Raw genomic sequence first — 22,434 nt, forward strand, 5'->3', positions numbered from 1 at the left:
AAGGGAAAGGGACCAATGGAAAGTGCAAGTGCTGGCAGTGCTAGGAAATGAAACAAAATTGATTTAGAAGTGAAGTTGATTGATTAAGAAGTACGAAGTAGGACAAAGTTTTTCACCTATTGCATGGAATTAGGTCTCACTGCTTCAACAATGAATACTATTTTAAGGGACAGTGCACATAAAAAAGAACATGTTAAAGGATCAATGCATTTAAGATCAACAGTGATCACAAAACAGCATTCAGATGCTATATCGAATATGGAAAAGCTATTAATAATAATAATAATAGAAAATCAGATTCAGAAGCAAGTGCTCCTGAGTCCAATGGCCATTCAAGCAAAAGCAAGAAGTGTTTATGAAGATATTACAAATAAGTATGGCAAACCCCAAGCCAAGTTCATGGCAAGCAATGGGTGGTTTAATAGGTTCAAGCATCACGCTGGTTTCCAAAACATTAAAGTATGCAGTGAAGTCACAAGTGCTCATTTTGCAGCTGCAGAGAAATTTTGTGATATGCTGGAAAAAATCCCTTCTAAATCTCCATAGCCCTCAACTTCCGTAGCGGTGTGCTTATCAGCTGGAGAGGAGTTAATTCTGGCAATGATACTCGAAAGGTAAAACTTGCTGACATTATGCCTGTCTCCTCTCTCTCTCTCTCTCTTTGTAATTTTGTACACTTTTGTAATTTTTCCTGCACACGAGATAAAAAAATTTAATAAATAATTCTATTTACATGTTTGTCGAACATTTCCTTTTTGCTTCAAATCAAATTCAGCACGCATAGTTGCGAGTGCTGCATAAGCATTTAGGGAAATTCCGACTTACGTAGAGTTCTGCGGAACGCAACGCTTACATAAGCCAGGGATGTCACTGTACTACATATGGGCAGCAGTAACCTCAGAGTAACATACCAACTTTGCGGTACTACACTCAGGGAAGTGAAGAATGGAAAAAACCTGGGACGTGGAGAATGAAAAAAATCGTGTAGTCAGATATGAAGTTTTCTAAGCAGGGCAGATAGGCTGCAAGAGTAGCTCATGGGGTCTTGTCAATGATACACAGGAATTTTGTTAGCAGGGATAAGGAAGTGATTATCCCCTTTTATACAGTAAGGGTCAGGCCACACCTTGAGTACTGTATAGCGGTCTCCAGACCTGTGTTTCCTATTCTAAGAAAGCTGTAGAGCTGCTGGAACAAGTACAGAGAAGGGCAACAAGATTAGTGAGTGGAACAATGGGTTGCTGTTACCAAGAAAGGCTAAATTTCTGCAAATTGCAATGTCTGGATACTAGGCACCTGTGAGGTAATTTGATTGAGGTGTATAAGGCCTTGAATTGTTTGAGCAAGCTTAATGCTGATGGGATTTTTCCTCTTGCTCAGATTCTGCAACTGAGGGGGCATAAATTGAAATTGAGGAAAGCCAGTTGTAGAATAGATGTGCAGAAATTTGCTTTAGCCAGCTGGTGGTTGATTGCTGGAACAAACTTCCATCTGTCGTTGTGGAATTGACAGCTTAAATAAATTCAAGGCTGAACTAGACAAACTTTGGGAGTGAATGGATGGGCGAAATGGGAAGGGTTTGTTTTGCTGATGCTTGCTTTCTTGCATCATATGCCTCTACTAATGCTAACTTGGCCTAACTACAACAGGAAAATTAATTTCAGAAATTAATAATCTTTAAAATAATGTGTAAAAATGCATTTTCAGTGGCAGAACATGTTTTAAAAGAGAATTATGATGGTACATGATAGCGGTTAATTCACTTTCATAATTAGGCTGCATTTTAAAAAATATGACATGCAAGTTCGAATCTGTGATGGGCTTAAAACTTGTAACTCCTTCAATGAAACTTATGGTTTGACCACAATAGGTCCCTCCCCTTCATCACTATAAATTTTAGGTTCCATGTCTGCAATGAGTTCCTCTTGATTCGTGCATATAATGAAACATACAACATTAGAATCCACTTCAACATAGTTAGTCTTCAAAAATGTGTTTCCCTCTAAGTTTAGGCAATGATGCACATCCTCAAAATTTTCTTCACTATTATTGGACTGTTCTTCGCAATTAATAGACAAAGAAGCATGTGAAGGCTTCATTCGTTGAATCATTCAAGGTGACAGATCCAGTATGTTTTGAGCAATTGGCAATCTATTTCACCAACCTCATTCCATGATGAAACAAACACATTGCCCGCAGCATATCAATTTCATATTTTGTTTTGCTTTCAAGACACAGCACAATTTTCTTTAATAGCATTCTTTGAAAGTTTTCCTTAAAACACTGGATTACAACTTGATCAAGTGGCTGAAGAACTGATGTCGCATGAGGATGCAAGTACTCAACAGTGGCTGCACACAGGACATTCACTCAGCAATGAAGGGTGCAAGTTATCCATAACAGCAAATTATGATTCTTTAATCTTGATTTTTTCCCCCGAAAATCTTGCACAATGAGCAAAGAACAAGGGATGAGATTCCATCAGGACATAAAGGAAATGGAGCAGAGATACCAGGGAAGTTGGAATAAAAGCATGAGGGCAGACTACTGCTGGTGTTTAAAAAGAGAGAAACCTGGCACTATACATAAAAGAAAAACGATTAAATGTTCTTTTCAAACAAAGAGACGAAGGTCTGATTAATGAAAGTTTCAGAATTTTGATTAATACTTGTTAGTATTTACGTATATTTTGATATATGAAAATGTACTCCTATCAATTTGTCGTTACTAAATACAATAAAGTTATATACCTTCATAAAAAACAATACTTTTTTATTTCTTAAATTGTGATGTATCTGGATGTGATAGAAAAAAATCTAAGTCATATTTGAAATCACAGCAACATATTTCGTCAGTAGGACATATTGAAATTCAGACCCCAGTGAACAAACTTAAATTTGTAAACTACTGTTATTAGACAAAGAATCGCAATTGAATTTTGTGTAAAGTTAGGCAAAAGTGGTCAGAATATGTTTGAGATGATTCAAGAAGCATACAGGATGAAGCCTTGGACAGAATGGCTGTATTTAAATGGTGGAAGCATTTTAAGGATGGAAAAAAAACCGTAAGAGATGAACAAAGAAGCAGGTGTCTGTCAACCTCAGTGAACAATGAAAACATTGAGGAAGCCAAAACGTTATTGAAAGAAAATAGATATTTATCGATTCATGATATGGCAGTTCAGTTGAATGGTGGTGCAACAAGATGTCACGAAATTGTAAAGATGCACCTTAACATGTCACGTGTTTGCACAAGATGGGTACTGCACAATCTTACTGTAGAACAAAAAGAATGCCGCATTGAACTTTGTCAAGTCTTTATTGACAAAATGAAAGAAGAGCCCAACTTTTTTAATAAAATAATCACGTGTGACAAGTCCTGGATTAAACATTTTGATCCCAAGTCTAAACAGCATGATTCACTGGCTCCAAAAAAATTTAGCGTTTTTGGTTCATCAAAAAATTGATGTTGATTTGTTTTTTGACGCCCGCAGAATAATACTGCAGCACTGGGTTCCTGAGAAACAAACTGTAAATGGAGAATATATTATGCTAACACGTTGCAAGTTCACCTCAAAGGGGCAATTTGCAAAAAAAAAAGACTGGAACTGCTTAATCAAGAATTGTTTCTTCTTCAAGATAACACTAGGCCATGTGTCGCACAACCAGCAATGCAAGCTTTACCAAAAATTGGTGGTCAAACACTAGACCACCCTCCATATAGCCCAGACTTCACACCATGCGATTTCTGGGCTTTCCCAAGCTCAAAAAAGTGTTGAGAGGAAAAAAATTTAACACAAATGAAGAAGTTAAATCTGCCACATCCGCTATCCTGCAGCGCCTTTCAGAAAATGAGCTGCAGCAAGTGTTTCAGAAGATAGTGAAGCACTGTAAAAGGTGTATAGAATGTGAAGGATGCTATTCCAAAAAGGAGACTCATACCAGACTCAGAGCAATGATCTCTGTCCGCGTATTTTCGGAATAGCCCTCGTACATGGAAATCTTCATATCTGACTGAATTGTAATCCAGAGTCTCCATCCTGGATCACTTTTAATTTCACTTCCCCAATTTATAACTCCTGGATTTTTGTTTCTCAGGTTAAAAACTTAACATTTAGAAACATTAAACTGCAATTGCCATTTTTCAGACCATTTGTGCAATCGGTCTAAATGATTCTGAAGAAAAATGACCTGGTTCTGGTCATTAACCACCCTTCCTACCTTTAATTCATCAACAAACTTTGACAACCTACTCTGCACTCCCTCGTCATATCATTTATGAAAATGAGAAAAAGAAGTCCCAATAGTAATCCCTGAGGGACTCATGAAGGATCTTACTGATAATTCCACTTTGCTTGTTTTTGTTTTTTTTGTTTTTTGGAGCATTAGCAACTAAGGTCATATTGCTTCAAGCATATGTGGTGGTCATTCCCTGACCTTTCCGCATCCTCTGTATTTGGTGGTCACGGGCTCGAACCCCGGTCTAATCAAGAAGCATGTGCTACGCACTGCTGCTCCTACCCACCTGGCTACAGAGGCGCCTTCCACTTTGCTCCATTATAGTTAACAAGATTGGTCACACAAGACTTCCACTTCACGAATCCATGTTGTGATTCATTAAGGTTACCCCTGTATGTATATAAAGTGCTTAGCATCATAATACACAGCCATTTCTGAATAAACAGAAAATTTTTTTTATGGTGGCATCGTTTTAGGTTATATCTCATATTGTGAATGCCTTCACAACGAGTTGCCATGATATTGCACTACTTCGAATAAGTAACGCTTCACCTAAGGAGAAGACTAGTGTTACTTATTCTCAGATAGGTACCACCACCCAGACAGCACTGTTTCAGGGCTATTTGGCCCTTCGTCAGTGAGTGGGTAGGTACCCAAGTGATGCAATGATGGCAAAAACAGTTATGAAGTATAACTCCACAATATGAGAGATGCCTGATGGTGTATGATGTATTTAGACTAAGGCGCATTTAGGGCTAGAGCCTCAAGCTGCGAACAAATTTAGACTATGTATATAAAGTGCTTAGCATCATAATACACAGCCATTTCTGAATAAACAGAAAATTTTTTTATGGTGGCATCGTTTTAGGTTATATCTCATATTGTGAATGCCTTCACAACGAGTTGCCATGATATTGCACTACTTCGAATAAGTAACGCTTCACCTAAGGAGAAGACTAGTGTTACTTATTCTCAGATAGGTACCACCACCCAGACAGCACTGTTTCAGGGCTATTTGGCTAGCCCTAAATGCGCCTTAGTCTAAATACATCATACACCATCACGCATCTCTCATATTGTGGAGTTATACTTCATAACTGTTTTTGCCATCATTGCATCACTTGGGTACCTACCCACTCACTGACGAAGGGCCAAATAGCCCTGAAACAGTGCTGTCTGGGTGGTGGTACCTATCTGAGAATAAGTAACACTAGTCTTCTCCTTAGGTGAAGCGTTACTTATTCGAAGTAGTGCAATATCATGGCAACTCGTTGTGAAGGCATTCACAATATGAGATATAACCTAAAACGATGCCACCATAAAAAAATTTTCTGTTTATTCAGAAATGGCTGTGTATTATGATGCTAAGCACTTTATATACATAGTCTAAATTTGTTCGCAGCTTGAGGCTCTAGCCCTAAATGCGCCTTAGTCTAAATACATCATACACCATCAGGCATCTCTCATATTGTGGAGTTATACTTCATAACTTTTTTTTCATAGTTTTTGCCATCATTGCATCACTTGGGTACCTACCCACTCACTGACGAAGGGCCAAATAGCCCTGAAACAGTGCTGTCTGGGTGGTGGTACCTATCTGAGAATAAGTAACACTAGTCTTCTCCTTAGGTGAAGCGTTACTTATTCGAAGTAGTGCAATATCATGGCAACTCGTTGTGAAGGCATTCACAATATGAGATATAACCTAAAACGATGCCACCATAAAAAAATTTTCTGTTTATTCAGAAATGGCTGTGTATTATGATGCTAAGCACTTTATATACATAGTCTAAATTTGTTCGCAGCTTGAGGCTCTAGCCCTAAATGCGCCTTAGTCTGGTTACCCCTGTATTATTATTAACTACAGGCTCTATGATCTTTTCCACCACTTAAGTCAAACTCACTGTATAGTTACCTATCATGTCTATTGCACCTGCCTGGACTAGAGAAGTGCTATCATCATTAACATTCCCGACAGGATGATGCCCACATGTGCATCATCCAGTTGGGAATGTTTGATTCACTGTCTTCTTTTTTGTGTTCACATACAAAAAGAAGCCCTTGCCTCCATTTTTAGTTTTCTTTACTAGTGATTTCTTGTACCTAGCTTCTGCCTGTCTTTGATACTTTTGTTACATATGAAGGGACATTAGCATTAGTAGAGGCATACAATGCAAGAAAGCAAGCTTATGCAGCATCAGCCAAAAAAAAAAGCTCCGATTTCACCCCTCCGGTCGTTCCAAATACCTATCAAGCTCAGCCTTAAATTTATTTAGGCTATCAACTTCCACAACAAAAGATGGAAGTCTGTTCCACCAATCAACTACTTGCTGGCTAAAGGCAAACTTCCACACATCTATCCTACAACTGTCTTTCTCAATTTGAATTTATGCCCTCTCAGGCGATTATTCTGAGCAAGAGGAAGAATCCTATCAGCATTAAGCATGCTCAAACCTTTATACATCACAATCAGATCACCTCGCAGGTGTAATTTGTAAAACTCAAGCCTTTCTTCGTAAGAGCAACCCTCTGTTCCATTCACTAATCTTGTTGCCCTTCTCTGTACTCGTTCCAACAGCTCTACATCCTTCTTAAAATGAGGCCTCCAGACCTGTATAAAGTACTCAAGGTGTGGCCTGACCATTGCCTTATACAAGGGGTTAATCACATCGTTATCCCTGCTAGAAAAATTCCTGTATATCATTGACAAGACACAATGAGCTATGCTTACTAATGTCTTGCACTGCTCAGAAAACTTCATATCTGCCAGCACAATTACCCCCAGGTCCTTTTCATTCTCTACCACTGTCAGTGTAGACCACAGAGTTGATAAGTTACTCTGGGGTTACTGCTTCCCATATGTAGTATTTTACATTTGTCAAAGTTAAACTTCATTTGACACCTCTCAGCCTATCTGCTCAACTTTTCTAGATCCTATTGCAGCAACGTACTGTCATTAGTGTCATTAACAACCCTGCCAACCTTCATAGCGTCTGCAAACTTGGACATTAAGCCTGATATACCATCATCAATATCATTTATAAATACAGAAAACAACAATGGACCCAACACTGAACCCTGAAGGACTTCACTAATAACATTAGTCCATGAAGAGCTGTGTCCATTGATTACCACTCTCTGTCTTCTCACACTCAACCATCCCTTTATCCATAGCAGCAATTTGCCTCCAATGCCGCACTGCTCCAATTTGTGCAACAGTATCAAAAGCCTTTCTAAGATCCAAATATATGATATCAAAGTTATTCCCTGCATCTAATTCCTTTGTGACCACATCATAGTATCCAATCAAATTGGTCAGACAAGACTTCCCCTTCACAAAACCATGCTCTGTCCGAACTATAACTGAAGTCTTGTCTAGATGATCCTGCAGTGCTTCTTTAACCAGTGCCTCCATTAATTTCCCTGAGAGAACATAAAAAAAATTTTTTTTGGCTGATGCTGCAATTATGCTTCCTTGCATCATAATACTCATATATATATATATATATATATATATATATATATATATATATATATATATATATATATACACACATCAGTATCTCACAAAACTCTACTTTTTCTTTTGTTCACTTAAACTCTTAACCTCACTTGTCATTTACTTGGGCATCTTTCTTTTACAGAACTTCCACAATGGAACAAATGCATCTCTAGCTTCTGGGATAAATACCTTGAATACTTCCCATAATGAACTTGTATCCAACAATATATACAGTAGCTGTCTCTCCAGTTAACAGACCCTAAGAAATACCTCAATCCACTATAGTTTCCTCTTAAAATTGAAGTCTCCCTTTCACCACAGAAATCTCTTTAGATACCTCCCATTTTCCCGCACAATGAAATTTTGGATGCGGTTAGTTTCCTTGGTGAAAACCAAGTCAAGGACATTAGAATCCCTTTACTTTCTCTGACATGTTGGAATAAATAACAATCATTCAGATGTCTCAAGAATCTGTTTCCCACACAGATTATTAGCAGCCCACAATTCCCAATCTATAAGAAGCATAAATCACCCATAATATGCATATCACACTTTGCTGTCCATTCAAGTTGCCAATACCAATTTCTGTTGTACTCCTCAAGACTGTTTGGTTTGTAATGTATCCCAATTATGAACTTCCCTGTAATCATCTTTCACCACACAGACTAAACATCCATCTGAACTTGATCTGATAGGTGACTAGGTGCAGCCTGATCACTTTCAGAGAATTTTGTCGAGTCCATTGGTATCGACATGGATCTTTCGACACCCTTTAGTAGCCATAATAACTCAGCTGATTAATCACATCATCTAATTTTGCACCTGGCAGACTGGTTCTGTTCCATCTGTCTTTATTATATAATCCACCAGTAAGGCCCAGCTCCTGTGAAACCGAGCATTAAGCACCGAAAGATGCAGTTCTAGATATATTGGCTGGATTCAGGAGAGCATCACTACTAATAAACTGTACTTTAAAGTTTTCTGCTTCATTTATTTAATTCATTTATTTATTCAACAGACTAACAACAAAACATGGATAAAGCTGGCTATTGTGGACTATGCAAATCAACACACATAACAAGGTTGAGTTGCTCAACAAGTTAACTTAGCCTTCTTCTATATGCAAATTATTTTAAATAAACACAAACACACAAGCACTGAAATTGAGGTATTAAAAGGTAAATCTTTATTGTAAAATTCAAATATGTAAACAAACCTATGAAAACACTGATATATGAAGTCTAGATATATTTGTTCATCTTATGCTGTGAAGATGTACTTATACTGGTATGGTCACTATACTTAGACTAAACAAGAGCAAAGCAACCTAACACTAGCTATTAGGCATATGTCATTAAAGATCTATAATTTCGAGAGGGAAAAAAAAAAACTATAAATTTGTAAAATATGCACAAACTTCAGCGAAAATCGGAAGAAAACTACACATCAAAAAAAAAAAAAAAAAAGGAAGACACACCCAATTATTGGGTAATGAACTGTATTTGGACACGAATCAGCACAACTTGCTAGTGCTCACTTGTTGCACTTTTCAATTTTGTAACTTTGAAAAGTGCTCATTTTCTCACATAACTTAAAATAGGCTTGTTGAAGAGTGCTGTTGTTCTACCAGTCTACTTTAACATTTACCCAAAGACTGCCAACATGTACAAAAGTTTCAAAACCTTTTTTACTTCAGTGGAATGCACTAATTGAAATTGGAAGTTTTTTTCAATCTCTTTTCTTTCAGCACTTCTTTCTAGATTAGTATATGTACTAGATCAGTATATGTCCACCAAATACTAGATTAGTATATGTCCACCAAATATTCAGAGGAAGGCAAGCAGCCTCCTTTTCAGCAAACAAATTAATCAGATAACAAGGATGGCCTATTGTCACCATGTGCTCAATCTCCCCTTTTAACTCAAATCACACCCCCAATTTTAACAAAGATACTTGCATGATCCCTTGTTTTAACTATAAAAAAAATTCTTAGCTTTTTTACTGAATTTAAAACAATTATGAATTGCTATACCCAATTTAAAAAAATCAAAAAATTAAAAAATAAACAAGAGAAACCAATAATGATGATAAAAGTTTTTATTTTTTTGGAATTTTCAAGATCACTGATCCCCAGATGCCTATGTGGGATCTGGCAGACACAAGATAAATGTCTGCATTTTTCTCAGCTGTTTGCATTTAGCCAAAGAAATCAAAGCTCTATGGCAGGATTAGCTAACAGATTAGGCAAAAATGTATACCTAGAAGAAAGGTATACATTTTTGCTCACATGGAATCTCCTAAATGCCAAACAAAAATTTAGTGCCTTGTAATTCATTTAATAATAATAAATGAGTAAATTGTAATAAATTTAGTATATCAAAATGAAAACGGAAATTACCATATAACCCAATGATTCCCAACCGGTGTGCCACAAAATTAAGAAAAATTCCATTGAGTTCAATGGCAATCACTATTTCGGTGTGCCATTAATTCGTCTTTTAACTTAAAATGTGACTTGAGTGACAAAAGATTGGGAACCACTGGTATAACCAGTTAAAGAATAGTGGTGACCACAGGTACATGGGAAGATCTGATTTGATTTATAAAATGTTAAAAAATAACAGAAAAATTTTAAAAAGTGGCACCTGTCAGATGTCATGTTGGCAACAGAGGGTTAATACCTTTTCTACTCCAGTTTTTAGGCTTACCATGAGATGAACATTAACAACCCCCGGGGGCTACATCTAGTGAGTATGGGCTTGGCACACACCCAGGATCCCGAGCTGGATATCATCATTCTTCTCTTTCTTGGTGATTCCCTTCTACTTTTGACTCTCTCTCTCTCTCTCTCTCTCTCTCTCTCTCTCTCTCTCTCTCTCTCTCTCTCTCTCTCTCTCTCAGGGTCAGGGTAACTCGGGAACTTTTTTTTTTCCCTGGTGCAGCATAAGCCTCAGGCTTCCTTGCACCATATGGCTATTAATAATAACACTAACTGCCAGATCGCTTTCTAAATAAATCCCACAGAACTTCATGTTGATAAGATGAAGATATCCAGTCTAGAATCACCGACCAATACTGAGATAATGACATTTAGTGACCTTTTGTTTGTGACCTTTTCTAAAGTCATTAAATGGGATATAGCTTGGAATCACTTCGTTTACTGCCACAGATAGCAATCAGAAAATGGCATTTTTAAAGGCCATCAATCAATATTTCTTCTTCTTTCCCTCTCTGTCCACTTTCACTAACAATGGCTGCTGTTTTTATTCTTCTACAACTGTATATTTTTCCCTTTTTCACTATCAGGAAACATAATTCTGAACAATATGCCTGCAACTCAGAGAAAGATTATAGTTCATGATTAACAATACAAATGAGCACTCAGAATGTAAAACAATATAAGGATTATTTTGGGAGATGCACGAACCTCATTTAAACAAATGTCAAGTGACGATATAACAATGTGTATATACCAATGAGATTTAATGTTAAAATAATAAAATACAGTTACTTAGATACATTATTAGATAATTTTTAAATAAGTAAATTATGATGAGAGCAGTGATCATTTTTTTTTAAAGCTATAGAAAGTCAGACTTGCTACAGGTTTGGCCAGAGCCAATCTGACTATATGTAAATAGCTGAAAAGCTTTTTACATATGGTCAAATGTACCATTGTTTGAACAATGAGAGTATAATAGGTAATTAAAAGGGTTGGCATGAGTTTTTGGGTTAATTCATGAAATTCTATTGAAAGAATTTCTTGAATTAACTCAAACTGTTTTCCTTTCATGTCCTCTTGTAATTCTGAGAATAGCTAAAAGTTGCATAGTGCCAAATCAAGAAAATAGGTGATGCACCATAAAGGGAATGTTTTTCACACACTGTGAAAAATTTCCCACATTTTTCACTTAGGGTAGCTTTCCATTAGACTGATGCATAACAAGTTAAAACTTGGTGCATGCATACATGCTCAAAAGGTGGTAACATTTTGAACAATTTTATCTTGCATACAATGTAACAATTCTTTGGAAAGAATTGAAAAATGTTGTAAGTCCTGCTCACAACTTTTTAACTACTGTTATGAATTAAAAAATTACAAGACCATTTCACTGAACTTTTTGATCAAACCTTGTATAGATGTAATATGTACAGTATGTATTTATTTTTCATTTTTAATGTTGCTTATGAGAGCAACTTCCATTATTTGTGATCTTTGGTACCCACAGCTCCCGAACTTTTAGATAAAAGATGCACCAATTTGCACTATAAGCCTGATTTGCATTGTCTATTATTCCTTGAAAAATAAAGTGGAAGTCTATAATAACCAATCTTGTTCAAATACAGGGAAAAAATTAGTGAGATGACATCTTGACAACATAAATTTGAAGGGAAAATTGGACTTCTATTATGCAAAATAAAATAAAAAAAATTTTTAAAAAATTGAGAAATTGATTGAGAAATGCTGCTAATTGAATAAAATGAAATATTTTTGGGATTAACCTACAAAATATTAGTAAGAGTTCTAAACATTTATTTACCTATACAGTTCACAGAATACAGTGTACTTAATGTACACTGTATTCTGTGAACTGTATAGGTAGCAAATTGGAAAATATACCAGTAAATACAGTACATGAATTTAAAAAAAATAGAAACCTTACTGTATGATGAACTCAACATTCATATAAAATCTAATATTATGATATCAATACCTTCAACATGTGAACTGCTGCTTTTCCACATCTCTGTAAAATATAACACACTCCCAATCCAATTTCTGTTCCATTTGTCTCTCTATAGTCCAGCAGTCAGGAATCTGTTGGGCCATAGAATATTAGCTCTGGAATTTGTCCTCCTTGCACTCCTGTTCCATTGGTACTGTCTGATGAACACTGAAACTGAAAAGTTACACAACCTACAGCCACTTCACTCATTCCTTCCTGGCCAAAATAACTCAATTCTGTTCCATCTAAAATAGCAGTTGCAGTATAAAAAGTTTCAGCTTCAATCTGAATTGGATGTTCAAAATAGACATGAAAAGTATTGCTGGAACCATCAGAAAAAAATTCCGTATTGTTCTCTGCTAGCACCTTGCCCATTCGTTTCAGTTCAATCTTAACACTATAGTCAGATGCTCCATTGCTTGAACCATATAATCCAAAGCCAACAATGAATATTCGCTTATCTACACAGAATTGAATACTATCACACCTTCCTCTATATCTCCACTGATTACTGCGATATGCTGATGACTGGAATCTGTGGCAAACCAATGATTTTTGTCCAACACGAGGTTTTATTGGAAAACTCAGGCTGGGCTTATTATTAGCTGTAAAGTGAAGGAATATATCTGTAGTTTCTTGGGGTGTTAAGAGTCCTGACTGTGCTGCACCATTTGCAAACTCTTCAAGAGACATAGATGGTATTCTTATGAGATATAATGCTTCACCCAGCACATGTCTTTTATTTTCTGATGTAGCCTCCAAGTCCCGGCGTATACATTCAGCTGTAGCCCAATTAAATGCAGCTTGAAATAAAGTAAATTCTTTGGCATTTAGAGTCTCCCTTGTAAGGATGGATTCTAGAGTACTATAATCTATTTCAGTAAAGCCATCTGAGGCAAGTGCTAGTTCAGCTTGTGCATCTATGACTTCCCAACAACGCTGCATTAGTTCAGGCTCTTCAAAAAGTCTGCTTTGACTCAGAAGAATACACGAGTTTTTTGCAGTTAAACTGGTTTCTAAGTAACTAACACATGCTCGTGCCAAATGGGGAACCAAATATTTCTTGGCTGCATACAAAGTAGCAAGCACAGTGTCAGCTTCCAGAGTAATATCATCATAATATAGATACCTGAAGGGGGATGGGAGAAAAGGAGAAAAGAAATAAAATAAATATATTTATTTTTATTAGCATCAATCAATTTTATTAGCATCAATCAATTATAAAATAGCTAATGCAATTTTGGCTGTTTTAAAATTATGAAAAGTAGGAGGGCTTTCCCTATCTTCTCTTGTGATTTTGCAGTTGGCAGAATTTAAACTACCTAATGTTCAGAGCAGAACAAAGTCCATTTCATCACGAGCAGTTTTGGGTATTTACACTACTTCTTAAAGAGGCATAACTAGGGATTTTTTTATGGCATCTTAATTTTCAATCTTTTATGAGCACAACTGTGAAAAATCATTTTATAATGTGGTTATATATAATATGGTTTTTTTAATGTCCACATTTGGATGTTATATTCACTGTCAGCAAACAAAACTTTAAAGAAACAGAATTTGAAACGCCTGCATGCCTCAGTGACTATATTTCACAGAGATGCATACTGCAGATGTAAACATCTGACACTAGCATGCATGTTTTACTGGATGCTATAGATGCCACTAATTTTTAATTCTTTCTTTAGAGCACTTAATAATAATTATATGAAAGGACTGGTTTCATGAAGCCTAACAAAAACCTTTTATTTTTTTTTTTTTATGGCTAATTTGCATCAGTAATTCTTTAATAAAATAATTACTGATACACATTGAAAAGTCAAACTAATAATGAAGGAATACTAAAATTCATATTAATGTCACTTTAATAAGATATTTTTATTTTCAAATTTAAGTCACTTTAATGTATGGACTACAAGTGTGTTGTGGCTGAATTAATTACATTTATGAAAACAAAGGCACATTTCTGATATTCTAGGAATTTTAGACACATACATCAAAATTCCCAGTTACTCATCTGCTTTAAACAAATAGCATAGCCAAAACATTGCTCTGCTATTTATGATGTTCAAATGAGAACAAACAAAAATGAAATAATTCTTTATTTAATCCTAGGTAAGAAACGTCATTATTTTCAGGTACATTTGTAAATGTACCTGAAATAAGCATTGGGATCTCCCAATGAGCATTGGGAGATCTCCCAATTGATCTCCCAATAAGCATTGGGAGATCAAAATTGAGAGTAGGAGTGTGCTATAGGCCTAATGACTTTGATGAGTATAATAAGAAACTGTTCGGAGAAATAGAGTGGGCCAGTAAATCAGAGAGTCTTATAATGGGGGATTTTAATTTCCCAGATATTGACTGGAATTTGGGGGCTGGTCACTCACACAGTAGCAAGGCTTTTGTGGATTTATTGGATGATTGTTTTCTACATCAGCATGTTCGGGAGGCAACTAGAGGGAGTAATACTCTTGATTTGATTATCAGTAGTGATTCTTCATGCATTAAGAATCTGCAGATAAATGAACCACTTGGTGGCAGTGATCACAGTGTGCTGAAGTGGGAGTTACTCAAAGAGGTAACTACCATTAGGGGTAAAGGGAAGGGGTATTGCTTTCGTAAAGGCGACTACAATGGACTGAGACAGTATTTAAACTCTATACAGTGGGATCAACTGATGATATTGCCAACAGCAAATTCAAAATGGGAAGCATTCAAAGAACTTATCGTGGAAGCTACTAGGCTTTACATACCAACTAAGAAATATTGTTCAAGGTTTAGGCCTAAATGGTTGTCAGATGAACTAATGAGGCATATGGCAGAGAAGAAAAATGCATGGGATACATACAAATTAACACGTGACACGGACGCCTATGATAGATACAAGTTGATCTGTAACCAAGTTACAAAGGAGGTTAGGCAGGCGAAGGCAGATTACGAGAGATCCTTGGCAAGGGATGCGAAGAAAAACAGCAAAGAGTTCTTTACTTATGTAAACTCTAGACGGAAGGGGATGAATCAGATTGGTCCACTTGAGATCGATGGGTCAACTGTTGATGACCCTGCTCGGGTAGCTAACAAACTAAATGAATATTTTGCATCGACATTCACACATGAGGAGTTATTCAGCGAGGGGAATGCCAGAGGTGTATTCAACTCTAGCAGTAAGCTAGAGAATCTTGTAATAACTGAGAGCAAAGTGGAGGAGAAATTGTTGAAGATAAACACAAGAAAGGCACCTGGGGTGGATGGGATCTATCCAGTTATATTAAAGGAGGCAGCAAAGGAGGTAAGCAAACCCTTAGCCATAATTATGAGAGCTTCCTTGGACTCAGGGGAGGTACCCATTGACTGGAGATGTGCAAATGTGACCCCAATTCACAAAGGGGGATCAAAGGCTGACACAAGTAATTATAGACCTGTGAGTTTAACTTCTGTTCCCGGAAAATTAATGGAGGCACTGGTGAAAGAAGCACTGCAGGATCATCTAGACAAGACTTCAGTTATAGCTAGGACACAGCATGGTTTTGTTAAGGGGAAGTCTTGCCTGACCAATTTGATTGGATACTATGATGCAGTCACAAAAGAACTGGATGCAGGGAATAACTTTGATATTATATACTTGGATCTTAGAAAGGCTTTTGATACTGTTGCACATGGAAGACTGCTGCACAAATTGGAGCAGTGTGGCATTGGAGGCAAGTTGCTGCTATGGATAAAGGGGTGGTTGAGGAGGAGAAGACAGAGAGTGGTAATCAATGGACACTGCTCATCGTGGACTAATGTTATTAGTGGAGTCCCTCAGGGTTCAGTATTGGGGCCTTTATTGTTTTCTGTATTTATAAATGATATTGATGATGGTATATCAGGCTTAATGTCCAAGTTTGCAGACGATACGAAGGTTGGCAGGGTTGTCAAGGACACTACTGACACTATGCTGCTGCAACAGGATTTGGAAAGGTTGAGCAGATGGGCTTCGAGGTGGCAAATGAAGTTTAACATTGACAAATGTAAAGTACTACATATGGGAAACAGCAACCCCAGAGCAACGTATCAACTCTGTGGTACTACACTGACAGTGGTAGAGAATGAAAGGGACCTGGGGGTGGTGGTGCAGGCAGATATGAAGTTCTCTGAGCAGTGCAGACGAGCTGCAAGAGTAGCTCATGGTGTATTGTCAATGATATATAGGAATTTTTCTAGCAGGGATAAGGAGGTGATTATTCCCTTGTATAAGGCAATGGTCAGGCCACACCTAGAGTACTGTATACAGGCCTGGAGGCCTCATTTCAGGAAGGATGTAGAGCTGCTGGAACGAGTACAGAGAAGGGCAACTAGATTGGTGAATGGGACAAAGGGGTTCTCTTACGAAGAAAGGCTTAAGTTTTGCAAATTACAGTGTCTGGAAACTAGGCACCAGCGGGGTGATCTGATAGAGGTGTACAAAGCTTTGAATGGTTTGAGCATGCTCAATGCTGATGGGATTCTTCCTCTAGCTCAGAAAAATCACCTGAGAGGGCATAAATTCAAATTGAGGAAAGACAGATGTAGGATAGATGTGCGGAAATTTGCCTTTAGCCAGCAGGTGGTTGGTGGGTGGAACAGACTTCCATCCCTTGTCGTGGAAGTTGATAGCCTAAATAAGTTTAAGGCTCAGCTGGACAGGTATTTCGAACGAACAGAGGGGTGAAGTGGAAGTGGTTATTTTTATTTATTTATGTTACTTTTTTTTTTTGGCTGATGCTGCATAAGCTTGCTTTCTTGCATCAAATGCCTCTACTAATGCTAATGCTAATGCTAATGCTAAATGTGTCAAGCACCTGCTGTCTAATCATGTCTGCCTTCCCATCATTCTACGTGTAACAATTTGACTCTCAGTGGATAGATTTTCATGAACATTTATATCTGGGTCTTTTAGAAAGATTTGTCAAGCCATTCCAAATTCAATTTAAACTTTTTTTTTTGTTGTTTTGTTTTGTAACATTCAGTTATTGCTATAGATAAATGGAAGTATGTTTTGGATGTTTGTGCATTACTCAATATAGTAAAGTTTGACAACAAATTTTTTTCAGAGTATGTTCTGTAGGTCTCTGGGAAAGTTTTAGGATCACTGTCAGTTCAACCTCTCCCCATACACCAGAAATCTACTTTAGATAGTTAAGCATTACTTGAGAAGGAAAAGTCAGATCAACATCAAATTTTCAGCATGTTTTTTTGCTCCCTGGAGACTTTAAATTTTGATTCCTTGATCCACAGAGACACTGCAATAAAGTTCACCAGAGCTCTGTTCCTTTCCAAAATGTGATGGGTTCAGTATATTCTTCTAGACCTTTGTATCAAATATCATGTCATTAGGTTATGCCATATCTTATGTGCCCCCTTCCTCAAAAAAGAACTGCTGCAAAAATTGCACCTCAGAGCTAACCAACACACTGTGATTGTCATGTTATTTTATAATCAAATGTGCCTGAAATGTAATGCAATGAGTATATTACCTAACTTATTCACCAGTCTCCTCTTATATACAGACCTTACAATTCAAAACTAACCACCAGAGAATTTCTTTGGTTGGTTGCTTGCTGGGCCACTCCTGCACCTGAAACAATGAAAAGTTGATTAGATTTGCACAAAAGTCAATGGGTATATTACTTTCAGCCTGTAAGTAACAAGCCAGTAAAGAGTTCTGCCATTCCAGCTCCCCAAAGCTACAGAAATTCTGAGCTGAGCTGAGGAACGATGACGCTAACCATATTTTGAAATGAAAATACATTTGGAGTTACACAAAGGATAGGATAACTGTGAACAGCATTTTGGAGGGAAAAAAATATCATCATCATCATGGGTTCCTTCAGTCTCTACGACTTGTTGGTAGCACTGATGACTTTTTTCCACATCTCTCTGTTGAGTGCCAGTTCTTCAAAGTCCTGGTATGATCTTGTTGTTGTATCCCTTTGCAGTTGTTTTATGAAATTGTTTCTCGGTCACCCTCTGGGTCTAGTTCCATCAATCTTTCCTTATATAATCAGGCTTAGTATTTCACTGTGTCTTAGATTGTGTCCGAGCCACCTTCCTCTTCGCTCCTTGATTAGGTTTATAATTTTTCATTTTTCTCCTAGTTCTTCCAAGACTTCTTCATTGGTCTTTTTTTCAGTCCATCTTATTTTCTTGTATTTTCTCCAGCCCCACATCTCGATGCTTCAATTCTCTGTCCATCTTGTTTGTTTATCGTCCAGGTTTCGGATGCATATAGAGCCATGTTCCAAACATAGGATTTTAGAATTCTTTTCCTTATATGCTCATTCAAATACTTTGCCAGAATTTTTTGTTTTTCCCTGAAAGCTTGTTTTGCTTGCCCAATTCTTCTTTTATTTCATCGGTGCATCTTGCATCAGCATCTGTCCTAAATATTTAAATTTTGATACTTGTTCAATATTATTGTTTCTTATTTTGATGTGCATAGCTTTGGGGTCCTTTGAGAATGTCATGCACTTCGTTTTATTCATATTAATTTTCATATCATAAGCCTCAGCTGTGTGGTTGATCAGCTGTAACATCTCAATCAGGTCACTCCTTCTGGTTACTACAATTGCTTGATCATCCAAAAATTTTATTGTTTTTATTTGTTCACCATTTATGGTCACTCCTAAATTGCTATTTTCAAGGGCTTCTGCCATAACTTCCTCCGCATAGATGTTAAATAGGCCTGGTGAAAGCAGGCAGCCTTGTCATACTCCTTTTTCTCTTTTTGTTGGGTCAGTTTCCATGTTATCAATATATACTATGGCTTTCCGGTCTTTGTACAATGTTTTTATTAAGTTTAGTATGTTTTCTTCTATTCCTATTTTTTCAAGGACTGAGACGAGTTTTGGCCACTGTATTCTATCGAAGGCTTTCTCGCAATCGATGAAGCAAATGTAAAGGTTTTTTCCTAGATCAATAAATCTCTCTCCCATGAGCCTTAGGGTTGCGATGGTATCCCTTGTGCCCCTATCTTTCCTGAAACCAAATTGGTCGGGTGCTAAATATCTGTTGATTTTGTCATTGATTCTCTGTTTTATTATTTTTAGTATGATTTTGGATACATGTGAATAAGACTGATAGTCTGGTGTTGGCTGCATTCCTTGGTATTGTGCTTTTTGGGGAATGGGTTCATGACCGCTGTGCAATGATCTTTAGGTCATGACATGTTCTTTGTACATCTGGTTTGTTAAGATGAAAATAAGTTCATGTAGCTCATCACCTCCCTCTTTAATAAGCTATGGGCAAGGAGTCAATTCCTGCTGCTTTTCCATTAGGCACTGCTTTTAGCACCGCTTCAAATTCTTCTCTTATTATTGGCAGATCTTCCGTGTTGTCTTCTGAGTCACTCCTCTTGATTTCTGTTTCTTGTTGGTGGTCTTTTTGGTAGAGTTTGGCGATATATTCTTTCCATTTGTTTTTATTTCTTCAGGTTCTGTCAAAAGTTGCCCATGTTTGTTGTTTATACTGCTGGAACTTATTCCCTTCTTCCTTGTGAAGTGTCTAATTTCATTGAAAGTTAGATCTGATCTGCTTTTTTTATCTAGATATTCAATGATTCTACACCTCTCGCTCCACTACGTTTCTCTAGCTTGCCTACACTCTCTTTGAAGTTCATTCCTTAGTTCCTTATACTTTGCCACACCTTCGTCCGTGTTGATGTTTTTCCATTTCCTTTTTTCTTCTACTTTTGCCCAAATTGCTTGTGAGATCCAGGGTTTCCTTGCTTCTGTTCCTTTGACGGCTACAATTTCTGTTGTTGCTCTGGTGATGGTTTCTTTAATAAACTTCCATTTTTCTTCTATTGTTTTGTTTTCGTTAAGGTTTTTTTGTACTGTTTTGCCTATTGTGTTTTGGAATTTTTGCTTTGCTTCTTCTTGTCTTAATAATTCTATATTCCATTTCTTTCTGTTGCTCCTTTTTGGTGTTTTAAATTTTAGTCTGCTCTTTAGCATTAAAAGATTGTGATCACTATCTGCATCTGGGTAAGCTATGGACTTTCTAACTTGATTTCGATATTTTTCTTTTATTAGGATATAATCTAGCTGGTATCCGTTTGAGCCTCCTGGGCTCTTCCATGTATACCTTCTTCTTTTGGGAACTTTTTACCATGTATTCATGATAATAAGTTTCTCTTGTCTGCAAAAATCTACAAGGCGCTGTTCATTTCAGTTTCCCAGTTTGTTGTTGTTGTTATTTGTTTTTTAGGAGCATTAGCAACTAAGGCCATATTGCTCCGGGGATATGCGGTGGTCATTCCCTGACCTTTCCGCATCCTCCGTATTTGGTGGTCACAGGCTTGAACCCCAGTCTAATCAAGAAGTGTGTGCTACGCACTGCCACTATTGCCGACCTGGCTACGGAGGCGCCTTCCCAGTCTGTAATTTCCAGTGATCTTGTCTCAGCATTAGTAGAGGCATATGATGCAAGAAAGCAAGCTTATGCAGCATCAGCCAAAAAAAAAACGCTCCCATTTCACCCCTCCATTCGTTCCAAATGCCTGTCCAGCTCAGCTTTAAATTTACTTAGGCTATTAGCTTCCACAACAAAAGATGGAAGCCTGTTCCACCAATCAATTACCAGCTGACTAAAGGCAAATTTCTGCACATCTATTCTACAACTATCTTTGCTCAATTTGAAACTGTGCCCCCTCAGGTTCTTAGTCTGACCAAGAGGAAGAATCCCATCAGCATTCAGCTTGCTCAATCCATTCAAGGCCTTATACACCTCAATCAGATGACCTCGCAGGTGCCTACTCTCCTGGTGCTGCAATTTGCAGAACTTAAGCCTTTCTTGGTAAGAGCACCCCTTTGTTCCCCTCACCAATCTTGTTGCCCTTCTTTGTACATGTTCTAACAACTCTACATCCTTCCTAAAATGAGGCCTCCAGACCTGTACACAGTACTCTAGGTGTGGCCTGACCATTGCTTGTACAATGGGATAATCACTTCCCTGTGATGCAAGCAAAATTCCTATATATCATTGACAAGACTTCATGTCCTGCCCTGGCAGCCTATCTGCACTGCTCAGCAAACTTCATATTTGACTGCAAAACTACCCTCAGGTCTTTTTCACTTTCCACTTCCCTGAGAGTAGTACCACACAGTTGGTACATTTCTCTTGGGTTATTGTTACCAATATGAAGTTTAACATTGACAAATGCAGTACTTTGCATTTGTCAATGTTAAACTTCAATTGCCACTTCTCAGCCCATTTGCTCAACTTATCTAGATCCAGTTGGAGTAGCATACTATCTTTACTGTCGTTAACAACCCTGCCAACCTTTGTATCATATGCAAATTTGGACATTAATCCTGATATACCTTCATCAATATCATTGATGAATACACAAAACAACAATGGGCGCAGCAACGAACCATGGGGAACTCCACTAATAACATTTGTCCATCAAGAGCAGTGTCCATTGATTATCGCTCTCTGTCGTCTCCATTAAACCATCCCTTTATCCATTGTAGCAACTTACCCTTAATGCCATACCTCTCAAATTTGTTCAGTAGTCTTCCATTTTTTTTTTTTTTTTTTTTTTTTTTTGATTTGGTAGTTGTTGGCGCATCGGCTTCTGTGGCCATATTGCACCTCCCAAGGTTTTTGCAGTACTTTGATCCAAGCCCGAGGCGGGAATCGAACCCGCGACCTTTGGGTTGCCGGGCAGGTACTTTACCCACTCGGCTAGCCCGGTCGGCGTAGTCTTCCATGTGCAACAGTAACAAAAGCTTTCCTGAAATCCAAGTATATGATTTCAAAATTATTTTTGACATTCAATTCCTTTGTGACCACAACATAGTATCCAATCAAATTGGTCACACAAAACCTCCCTTAAACAAACCCATGCTGTGATGGGTTTGTTAAAGGGAGGTTTTTAACAAACAAGTTAAACTAACAGGTCTATAGTTACTTGTGTCACCTTTTGAATCCCCTTTGTGAATTG

General features: G+C 37.4%; 1 protein-coding gene across 1 annotated transcript in view; it reads right to left on the reverse strand.

Moving 5' to 3' along the window:
* The window catches only part of LOC150084638 (BTB/POZ domain-containing protein 6-B-like), a 171,886-nt gene that overhangs the window by 50,765 nt on the left and 98,687 nt on the right, over positions 1 to 22,434 (reverse strand). Inside the window, exon 3 of the mRNA XM_090376521.1 lies at positions 12,456 to 13,596. Coding sequence (XP_090232647.1) covers positions 12,552 to 13,596 — 1,045 coding nt within the window. The 3' untranslated portion in view covers positions 12,456 to 12,551. The remainder of the gene's footprint in view (positions 1 to 12,455; positions 13,597 to 22,434) is intronic.

The sequence above is a fragment of the Mastigoproctus giganteus genome, chromosome 6 (assembly GCF_048544385.1).
Source record: "Mastigoproctus giganteus isolate SK-2022 chromosome 6, ASM4854438v1, whole genome shotgun sequence".
Lineage (NCBI taxonomy): Eukaryota > Metazoa > Arthropoda > Arachnida > Uropygi > Thelyphonidae > Mastigoproctus > Mastigoproctus giganteus.